Raw genomic sequence first — 12,076 nt, 5'->3', positions numbered from 1 at the left:
TTTCCTTGAATGTTTGATGGAATTATAGTGTCATATATGCTCTGAATTATGAAATATATCTGAGAGATAACTATATATGTCATGCTATATTACAACTGGCTAAATCTCATCTTATCCATTTTTATATATCATACAGTATACACATTTATAAAGAAAAACACTGTTTTTGCTCTTTCTTTTTGTTATTGTCATATATATTAAGCATATTTTAAGAGGGAAATCTTCCAATATATACTGTATATACACTTTTAATCTTTTATTTTCTTTCTTTTTCAGATACAATGATATTCCCCTTGTATATGATAAACAAATATATGATCAACTCATCGACAGTAAAATTGACGAGTTTATGGCCCAACATGTGGCCCATCTTTTTATTCGGGATTCTATCTCTCTCTTCTCGGAAAAGATCCATCAAGATGATGAGAAGGAAATGGATCATTTCGAGGTAAAGATTTTCAGATTGGATTTTCATTATAAGTACAGTAGCAATGAAAGTGATTATACATAAAGTTTTTATAAATGGTACTGCATGCTGTGCAGTAGTCTGAAAATATCAAAGGAAAAGAAAAGTATCTGTAACTATAATAGCCATTAATTCTGATTTATAAAAACTTCAGCAATACTTGTAGATTGCTATTTACTATTCTTTTGTCATTTTATATAAGATATTTAATTTCTCTTTATTATAAGTATCATCACCTAATACTTAATGTAAAGGTCATATATGTAAATGTAATGGATTAGATTAACCAGGTAATTACTTTTCAGAACATCCAGAGTACTAACTGGCAGACGATGCGATTCAAGCTGCCACCTGTGAACAGTAACATTGGATGGCGAGTTGAATTCCGACCCTGTGAAGTACAATTAACGGACTTTGAAAACGCTGCCTTTGGAGTGTTCATCGTGCTCTTGACACGTGCAATACTCACCTTTAAACTAAATATGCTTATTCCTATCTCTAAGGTAAGACACTTTTTTTTTCCATTAGACGAATGTGTTCTTTGTCTTTTCTTCATCTGTATATGTACATATATTTTAGCTTCTGAGGATCTTTGTTGGCATAAGCTAATCGTGATATATTGATACAAATTTCAGGAGGGCTCCAACTACAATATATTCTATTTCCCTTATAGGTTGATGAAAATATGAAAAATTGCCAGAAGCGTAATGCTGTTCTGGATGAAAAGTTATGGTTTAGAAGGGATCTCTTCTCTCGAGACTGTGACAAGGGAGATGATGCTAGTCTGATGACCGTCAATGAAATCATCAATGGAAAGGTATCTGGGAACTTCTTTCATATGTTATGGTTCATGTTGTTTCAACTCAATCCTGTTTGTGTATGTGAGCCTCAGTATCCTTGTTATTTCAAGTTGCAGATCTGTCATTTTTTCCAGGTACTATTTAAAGAGAAGTCTAGCAAACTTTTAGCCATCATAGGCTCAGCATTTCTGTTTTCAATGTGGTTGTTTTAACTGATAATTTTTCTTCCAGGGTGAAGAATTTGTCGGTCTCATTCCCCTGGTGAGGCAGTACCTAGGTGCTCTAGACATGGATGCAGATACCGCCTGTACCACTGGCCAGTACCTCAATTTTATTAGTGCTAGAGCTGCTGGTACAGCCATGACTACTGCTGCCTGGTTGAGGAGCTTTGTCACATCACATCCTGAATATAAGTTAGTAACAGTGTCTAGTTTTTCTAATGGTGAACCATTAACATGTTGCTAAAAAGTTAGATATTATGAATTTTATTTATAAGTAAAATAATTTCCCTGCATAAAAGCTTATGTTTCATCTATAAAGTTCAAAGAATATTTTGCAGTGATCCCTCTATGCTATTTAAACACCATTTTCTTTTCTATAGGCAAGACTCTGTTGTAAGTGATGGGATTGCATATGACCTCATTATTGCTGCCAGTGAAATCACTCAAGGAAAGCGCGAGTGCAAGGAACTGCTCGGTGGGACACCCAAAACCAGAACATCTGAGGACATCCCCAAAGCCATGAAGAAAATCATACAGATGACCTGCATACCTCCACGCAATGCCGAGTAAATCGTAAGACTTGTTGATGCATTAGGGATAAAGGATGCCCGAGGGAACACATATCTTTATGTCATATCACCTTTTCACGATAGCTTGTATGGCATCACTACATTGAGACTGCAGTATCATCATTACTGTACATTGCTTTTTGTGAGTGATGATGGGGAGGTAGATCTAATATCATAATATGATAAAATTGCCAGAAACAAAAATAAATTTGGAAAAATTGATTAGACTGAATTTTTCAAACAAGCAGATTTTGTGCATTTCATGAACATGTATTTGATGCCTGTAGTGGGACCAGGTTATTCCATTATGATACAAGATTGTTGTTCCTAGGAACCAGAAAAGGATGATATATCTTGAAAAACATCAGTTTTAGCATAATTAAAAATAGTTTACAGTTGACTGAATTGTGGATTATGTCCAGCAGTTTATGTCATTCTTCTAAATCTAAGGAAAATTTCACACTTAATTATCTATTTGAATTTGAAAAACATAGATATATATATATATATATATATATATATTATATATATATATATATATATGTATATGTATATATATGTATATATATGATAATATATATGAAATATATATGTATATATATGTATATATATGTATATATATGTATATATATGTGTATATATATATATATATATATATATATATATATATATATATATATATATATATATATATATATATATATATATATATATATATATATATATATATATATATTAATATATGTATCTTAGAAGATAGTCAAGTTCATTCCAAGCAGAGGATCATAGCTATCTTGTAATGATTACTAGTATAAAATTTGTAGACTAATATGACCGAAGAATTCTTGCATTTTATGATCGTACTGTGTAAAATATGTTCAAACTAAATTAAAGGTAAAAGCAAAAAAAAAAAAAAAATACAAAACAAAAAAAGCCATGAGATTTTTGGATGATCTTGAATAACTAGTAACAGAAAAGCAGTTTACAATTGAAGAATTCAGTTCTGTTTAAAATTCACAAGTGTCTTGTACTGATCAGAGTGTGACATGTAGGTTGAAGTCAGAATTAAAGAATCTTAAAAAATTGTGATGGGAACATATAATTTGTCAGTTTGTTTATGAAACACTGAATATTAGGCATACTTTATTATCCATGGTACATAATAAATAAAAGAATGCAGGAAGTAATACTGCTTAATATGCTTAACTGTTCAGATGATACTGAAAGTCTTGATGACGAGTTATTTAAAAACATTTAATGTGCATATGTCAGACAAGCATTCAAACTTGGATGTTTTATGAATAAGAAATGTTGTTAAAAATGGTAATGGGCAGAATTTATAACTATAGTTGACTGTGGATTAATTATCTACAATATTGGAGTATTGGTTTGATTTTTTAAGATAAAATAAAATGTCAGCTATAATTTGGGACGCTGACAGCAATTCATTGCCATGTTTTAATGTATTTCTGTATGCAGATATTTGCACTTGTTAATGTCATCAGATCCCTGATGGAAGATGACAGTAACATACTGATTTTATAGGATTCAGCAATATGAGAAAAATAGTAATTAAATAAAACAAAGGGATATCAACGAATGTTCACGATGATTATTAAGAAGCCACTTTAAATGAATTCAGTCACTGCAAACAGTAAAGGAACCATATGACTTTTTGTCATGTCACCTATCACTATTAATAGTGAATCCATTCCTCTTTCTAGTAGACTGATATCTAGCAACTAGTGGATTTCAGTATATCACTCTAACAGTTTATAAATCAATGTAAATGAACAGATCAGAACAAATTATTTCTGTGTCAGATAACCATTCATTTTGCTAATAGAAAATTTTATTGTTTCCTTTTCTTTTACATATAAACCTTAGCATATTGTTCTGGAAATTCCATGCTGCAAAAAGTCTGATTTGCATTTATGACACTAAATACAGAATTACAAATTGTTGTCATTGGGATTAACAGTGAATTCTTTTCCCATACATTTTATTTCCCTTCTGTAAAGCAGTTTTTCTTGTTTATTTTTCTATTTATGTTTTTTTTTCTTTCTTTCTTTTTTTCAATACAACAGTTACAGGTATTAAAAGCAAGCTTGATGTGATACATGTGTCAAGTGAAATGATAAAATAATAATGGTACATTTGAACTCTTTATGTGCACAATAATCCAAATTACTGAAGGGAAAGTAAGTATTATCTCCTATGGAGAGTTGCAATGGAATCATTTCTTGCAAGTCTGAGAAAACAGACAAAGATAGGACAATCAGGGTTATCTCGATGATTACATGATTTTCAGTCTTGTGATTTCTGTATTGCACTTCACGTTTTTGGTTTTGTGTAACCTAATGGGTCCATTAATGGGTAATGAGTTGTAATTACAAGGAATAATTCCCATTTTGTAGTTATTTAAATATGTTATGTTCATATTCATCATTAGGCATGTGAAAGTGACAGATAATATATAAAATCACCAATATACATTTGCAAACAGAGAAAAACAGTTTTGCATAGGTTGGTGTTTTTATAATTTTTGTAAAGTTGTGTTGTGAGATTTTTATAATTCACCTTTTTAGTGCAAATGACCAGCCTCCTGGTTAACATGAAATATTATGGAGAAATTACCCTGCGAATTTCAGCCTTAACAGATTTGTAATCAAATAAATTGTTTGTGTATCTGATTAAAGAGAATTATAAACCTGTTGTTTGACTAGATGCAACCATTGCTTATTACTCAGAGTTTTTTCCCTTTTCAAAAAAAAAAATAGAATAAGAATGAGATGGTCTTTTTGTGTATGTGTGTACAATTTGTGTATTTGTGTTCATTTCCTGCCATTACATGCAATCACCAATGCATATACACAACATATGACTATGAGAATTCCAAGCATAGTACCATGATTTAATTCACTAACTTGTGCCTCAAAAATGACAGCAAGAAAATCAGTCCTACAAACACACACACACACAACACACACACACACACACACACACACACACACACACACACACACACACACACACACACACACACACACACACACACACATGCACACACGCACATACATTCATTTACATGTACTCAACATCATAGATTTGTTTGATGTCCTCTTTTTGATTCTTTGTTCAAAATAAAGAATATTTAAATCGTAAATGATCTAGTATGAAGATAGGACATAATTTGACATTAATATTACAGACTAGTTAAGGTGTATTAGGGACATAATATTTAAAAAATAGCATCATCTGAGCAACAATGAGTGCTGTCCAACCCAATACTTATGTTTAGCATTGCTACAGGCGAGGTGTCTGGATAGGTCAAAAATGTGATTTATTGGGAAAGTTAGTTAATGCTGATTAAGATTAGCCATTGAGCATCAGGAGAGAATAATCATGACTGAAAAAGTTAAATGTTCAAATTGCACCAAGTGTCTCGTAAGTCATCAATTTCATATATGTTTGACGAATTTCCAGACACAGTTTACTGCCTGTGTGTCTTACTTTTAAAGAAGGTATGCCATTGGTCACCCTGTATGAAACTTGCTGATGTTTAGCAAGATTTAACCCATGTATCATATAAAATCATACCTAATGGAATTGATTTCCAGATAAAAAAGGCAACACCCATATTGATAATGGTAGCTGTTTATTAAAGATGCAGCTTACATTTTCTGGGTCTCATTTCACACCTTTTCACGCCTCATACTTCTATTCTCTCTTCATTTTCTTTCACTTCAGCTGATGGTCTTTAGTTATAAGTGCTGTTCAACTTAAGAATTATCTTTTGTCAAACTCAATAGCATGGATATATAAATGAAAGCTTCTTAGGTTATATCACAATAATACAGTTTGGCTTCTTATAGTTGTGGTAAATATGAGTTTCCTCAATTTGAGAATCAGGTATCACTAGTTACAAGAAAACAGATCTGCTATTAACTAAGATTTGCTTTTAGAAATAAGTTGCAATCATAGTACATAAAAGAAATAATTAATATGCAGTATACAAGTAAAATATTCTCTAAGATCATATGAAAGTACTTTTATGTTTAGAAATTTATGGAGACTTTTCTACTGAAATTTTATGACCTACAGAGATAAAGAGAGTTGCAATAAACAGTTAAATTTCCTTTTCTTTCAATATGGCATAGGTGCTTTTAAACCTACACATTTCAGTGATGATATAATGGAGTCAACTAATTTTTGTTCTTATTTTTTTTCTCTTCTTCATTCTTGCATTTTCCTTCTTGGGGTTTCAGTTGGGTAAGGAATGGGACAAAGAATTTTTATTAATAGTCAAAATTTTGCAATTATTATATCTTAGGGTGAGTAAACTATTCCATATTGCTGTTATCATTACCTACAATACAAAAATATGAGGTCAAACATAATTTTCTTCAAAAGTCTGGATCATAAGCCCACAGCTATTCCCCTTAGTGTTTTCTGCAGTCAGGTTAGTTTTTTTTTCTTAATAAGGTAAGTAATACTGATGATTAGTCAAGTGAGATAAATTACAAAACAAATATAACTCGCAAATGAGCTTTCAAATGATCAGGATTTCTAACTTCTCCTTTTGCATAATGGATCATAGAGTTACTTAGTCAGTTGATATGGAGCAGTTCCTTATTCAACTAAATGTACTTTGGTCATTCTTCTGGTAATATTTTATCTCTGACTGTCTATTTTTCTTCTTTGTTCTTGTTTACAAGAATATATTACTATCACCTGTAATGAACATGCCTGTGGTGGACTGCTTAAAGAAAGAATTATATTCCACCACTTTAAAAATATAATAATGTATTGATTAACTATATACACTGACAGATCTGTGAGGCTATTACTGAACAAAAGCTACCAGCTTCACTCACTGATGCTTGTGGCTGGACTTCAAAGAGGACAGACCTGGAGATGCCAGGGGCCTCTAGGCAGAGAGCTGGTTGTTCGGGTGTATGGATGATAGGGTGACAGTTTCAGAGGAAGACTAAGAATTTTGGCTCCTATGTTGAATAACTACCAAAATCAGCCAAAGGTACTGCACCCCTAACATAAACACAACTACAACCTACCATCAAAATATTTTTCTGTCATCATAAGTAAGGGTTACTTACATTTCATCAATTAGTGCATTAAATTTGGCATAATTAGAGTGCTGCTGCTACTAGCTGATGACAAATTGAAGGGCCCCAATATAAATGTGGTCATGAATTGAGCCCAGCAAAAATTGGTATTTCCATAGGAAAACTCAGATTCTACGGAGTACCTTCCTTTTCCTTTACACTTGTTTAGCTCAACTTTCCCCCTCCCCTAAAAAGTTATAATTCAGTACTCATTATTACAGACCAGTCTCCAAAGTGGTTCACATTAGTGGAATCATCCAAGGGGACAATTAGAACTGAAAATAAAATAATGAAATAAAAACTAATAAAAATCATCATTCACATGAATGCTTTCAGTATAGAAAAAAAATTTAACTAAAGAAGTAATAGAATGATGATAGAATAAATCTTACTGAGAAACTGTAATGAAGGGAAAGAGGCAAAGGACTGTGTACCTTTACATAAAGAAAACTATAATTTATTCTGGTTTATTAATTTAATCTTATATGCCTGGTGGTTAATGAGGGATCAAGGATTTTATGAAGTCAATGGTCTATAAAATTTGTGGACTCCTCCAATTGACCAAGAGTTTCTCATTTCAAAGCCTGTTCCCATTAGAATTCTTACAGAACACCTACTAGTGTGTTATCTACTCATCTACTACAGCCTATTCAATCTGATATATAAGGCCAATCCCCCTTTCATTAACACTGTAGATAAACATCATATGCTTCTAACCCTTATGCTGATATCTCATTACAACATTTACTGCACAAGAAAAGAGTGTTTTTATGCCTTTCACTCTGCATTTATTTTTGTAATACAAATCTCTACATTCTGGAATGTACATGGAAAAATATAAAAGATATGGAGAGACTATTATTATATAGTGAGAGCAAATATGATTAGAAAGGTAGCTGAAAAATTTCGACACCACTAATTTTTTTTTCAAAAACTGAAATCAGTTCAGTAATAAAGTATAGCTTACGAATAAAAGGTTTTGAAGAGGAACATCCTCATTGCAAAATTAAAGCAAAAACAATGTTAGAGCCAAAGTAGTTTTCTTACTATCAGATTTGCAACTATATATGCTTCATTTACTTCCTACCCTCTGATCATAGTCACCAACCTTGTTTCCATAAAACTACAAGATCTGACTATATTTGGCATTTTCCTTTATCATATACTAGTATTAATGTGGTTAATGGTGCAAGAGAAAAGTAATCATTGATAAATTATGAGTTGTATTTCATTCTGAATTATCAAACACAATGCAACCTTGCCAGATAGCCCACTACCCATCTTTCACACAGAATTAGGAGAGCCAATTATAATTGTAGTAATGAGATTTACGAAGTTCTGGCTTTGCCGCCAATTATAATTTAAGCTTTTTAATTACATTTATTGGTATTAAGCCAGTGCCTCTGGATGATGTGTAGTTGTGTTAACTTGGTTGCAACTAAGGAGGACAGGGATTTCCTGTCATGTTACCATGATGTATTATCATCATTATTGGGGAGCTAATACCAACAGGGAAGCATAGCCGCATTCACTCTTTGTTCCAACCTACAGTGGTCTTATAGCAAGCTGACAGGCAGGCCTCAGCCCATCTCTAGCTCCTCATGACAGGTCCAATCAATCAGCCCAAGCCACAGGCCTCCTCCATCCAGGGTACTGCCTGAGTGAGAATGGGACATGCTCTGACTGATTGTTGTTTTGTAAGAGGTCACTTTTACAAATGTCATCTTACTGATCTTCCTTGTGTCTTCTTCAGAACCTTAACCTAAACCGAATGGGTTACTTAACTTTGCTAATAGTTTAATTTTATTTACTTATTTATTTATAACAACAGGGAGAGGGAATGTTATGGGTTATTAGTCATATTAGACATTACAAAAGTATAGTTTCAAAGTTTCTGAATTTGTAGTGTAGAACAGAAGTATTCTATAATATCCTTTACAAAGCCAACTTCTCTTGACCTTCAGAAGTAATTTGGCTGGATTTTATTACAGATAATGAATTGAGTTAATGGTTAATGGTTACAAAGCACTAGAAATGTGCTAGGTATCAAAGGTCATATAGCACTATAGGAGGGTACAGTGTGAAAAGGGTAAAGAGGGGAGTAAGTTGCTAATTAAATGTGCTACGTTTCAAAAGTCATACAGTAGTTTAGGATATAATGGTATTGAAAGGGGTAAAGAGGGGTTGGGGCAGAGATAAATATATAAATAATTTAGTTAATTCTATTTATTACAATGGTTTTGTCCTATGTTTGGTGTGACAGGCTGTCTGCTTCTAAATTATCCCCTGTGTGCAAGGAATGGCTAGGGTTACCATCCACTGGCAGCACTGGAATTGAATGCAAATCATCAAGATTGCTAGACAAGAAAGCTCACATCTACTCACTGTATCACATAGCAGTGAGTAGGTGGATTAAGGTAGAGATTGGCAAATGGGTGATTAGATCAAATGGAGAATATGTATGCATCTGAGGAAGGAAAAGTTGTCAAAGGAAAAAGTGAGATTCCACAAGGATGTCTCTTGGGTAAGGAGGATTAAGGGCAATAAGATCAAACAGCAATTTCTGGAGAAAATTCAGGAGGGGAGGATCTAGGGAAGGGCACTGTTGTGACAAAAAGGAGTCATGTGTATATCCAGGGGGAGTGGAAGCAATAACACGGAAGGGGGGGATGTGCAGATGAAGCATGGGGGGATGGGATGTTTTGGGAAGGAGTGTAGGGAACATGATGGGTGTAGGTGAACATGAGTAGGAGGAGAATGGACGTTGGCAGTTACTCTGAATGCAGAGGGAATGGGAGTAGAGGATAGATGAGGGACAGTTAAATTATTTTGGGTCATGATTAAATTGTTTGAATGTCCTCAAGAGTTTCAAAAAGGGGATTGTTTGGGGAGGTCTGAGAAACAAAGGTATTCCTATGAAAGGGAAAAAGATAGGACAGACATTTGAGGGGCAGAGGAAGATGATGCAGAAAAAGATCCAGTAGGAAATGATGGGATGGAACAGTTAGATTGTCTGATGTGATGGGCAGATCAAGGAGGAGGGAAAAGCACTAGGGAAGTAGAGATTGGGGTCCTAGATTTAGAATGGCAAAAGAATTAGACAGAGAGAAAGGGGGTAGAGTTAGGTATGTAAGGAGTAGGAGGAAGAGATAGGGGGGGGGGGGGTAGAAACATCTTAGGGAGAAGAGGGAGGAGCAGAGTAAAGGACAGCACTAGAATACTGTAGGTAGCAAGCGAAAAACCTCATTGGTATGCCTCCTGCCTGGCCTTGCATACAGTGAGGCCAAGTTTGAATCTGAGGACTTCTACCTCAGACTTAAACTTGTAGTTTTTTTTTCAGAATCCACATGTGGGTAGGCACACCTGGTCATATTTTGTTAAATTTTCATTTTAGTAATAAAAAAAAAAAAAAAAAAAAAAAAAAAATGCAATTTTGAAAAAAAAAAATTTTTGCACAACCCACAGCAAAATAAAATAATTTGCAGATTCTCTACAAAATGACATGATATATCTAATTTGTAAATAAAAACTAGCAGGAAACTTGCTTATAAATGTAAGAAATGTGGTTTTGACAAAACTGTAGTTAAACATTGGCACAACTGTCTTACACCAAAAACAAAGAGTATGACAAAATGTTTTTTTTATGGTTAAATCCTTATCATTATAATATCTCTTTAAGATAGGAAAATATAGCACACAGGCAAATATTATCCACACCTAATACTCTAGGGTGAAATAAAAAATTGCATTTGAAACATTTCTCAAAAAGTAAAAACAGCATCTTTTAGGCTTTCCAGTGAGCCCGTATTTGTTATATTATAACAATTTATAACCAAGCTATTTTATTTCCATAAATCTTTTTTTTGTAGTAATTGCCTGGTATATAACCCCTAAAAAATCTTAGGCTGAGCTTTAGGATATTTTTGTTTTATTGAAAGCCTAAAGTTAAAGAAAATTACCTCAAAAGGTCCAAAAAAGTCAATTTTGGCCATTTTTGGAGATGATGGTCTACTTAAGAGAGTAAGGAAGAGGTTTGCCTGCGAGATAAGACACAAGATGCACAAGTTTGGGACTTAGTGTAACCATGTCAAGGTATGAATTATTGGAACAGCTGTGGAAGGAAATTTTGACTACTTGTTTTTAGAGACACTGTTAGAATAGAAGGGTACTATTAGATTAAGGGGCTGTATGGGAAATCACTAAAATTATCCCACTTTGTTGGGCTGAAATGAGTATTTAAAGGATCTGTAGTGGTGGAAGTAATTAGACTGAGATTGAGGGAAAGAAGGAGTGGTGTGGAGGTAGAAGTAGGCAATAAGAATGGATAGTGGTCATAGCGGAGGAGGGGCTTGACAATGAGTAAGATTGAGGAAGATGAGATGGATTGAAGGATGTTGGGAGAGAAAGGTATGTTTTCTGAAGGCTGGACAAGACCTGGGTATGGGACTTGAAATGGACTGAACAGACAACAGGTAATTGAGGGGGAAGTAGTAGCAGTGATCAAAGTAGAGCCAAGGGTCTTTGAATCAGAAAAAATTGATGTTTGTAGGGCTATTTGATAAGGCCTCAGTGCCTCTAAGGTAAGCCTGAACTATGTGGGCAAGAGAAATGGTCTACCCCTCAGGGTCCTCATGAGGGGTTAAGCCAGCCTTTTTCCTTTCAACACAGCTCTCACAACATGGCTTAGGAAGTGGACAGAAGGAGGAATTGGAGAAGAGAGGTAAAAGGAAAGGGGGAGAACAAAAGACTTTGCAAAATTGGTTGAGCTGAGGGCTGAGGCCCAATGTAGGGGAGATCACCAACACTGGACCTCAGTCTCCCCCCCCCCCTCCCCCCATGGCAACAATGGGCATATGACTGAGGGGGATCAATTGGGGTAAATAAAAAAAAGCAA

The 12,076-nt window shown here is 34.0% G+C and overlaps 1 protein-coding gene across 1 annotated transcript in view; it reads left to right on the top strand.

Moving 5' to 3' along the window:
• LOC119583498 (glutamate--cysteine ligase catalytic subunit-like) overlaps positions 1–5,735 on the top strand; it is a 39,593-nt gene extending 33,858 nt beyond the window's left edge. Inside the window, exons 7-11 of the mRNA XM_037932014.1 lie at positions 277–448; positions 772–969; positions 1,140–1,283; positions 1,498–1,679; positions 1,868–5,735. Coding sequence (XP_037787942.1) covers positions 277–448; positions 772–969; positions 1,140–1,283; positions 1,498–1,679; positions 1,868–2,057 — 886 coding nt within the window. The 3' untranslated portion in view covers positions 2,058–5,735. The remainder of the gene's footprint in view (positions 1–276; positions 449–771; positions 970–1,139; positions 1,284–1,497; positions 1,680–1,867) is intronic.
• Positions 5,736–12,076: the final 6,341 nt, after the last annotated feature.

This window comes from Penaeus monodon, chromosome 2, assembly GCF_015228065.2.
Source record: "Penaeus monodon isolate SGIC_2016 chromosome 2, NSTDA_Pmon_1, whole genome shotgun sequence".
Lineage (NCBI taxonomy): Eukaryota > Metazoa > Arthropoda > Malacostraca > Decapoda > Penaeidae > Penaeus > Penaeus monodon.
Note: the sequence above shows the minus strand (reverse complement) of the source record. Positions and strands in the feature narration are given on the sequence as shown.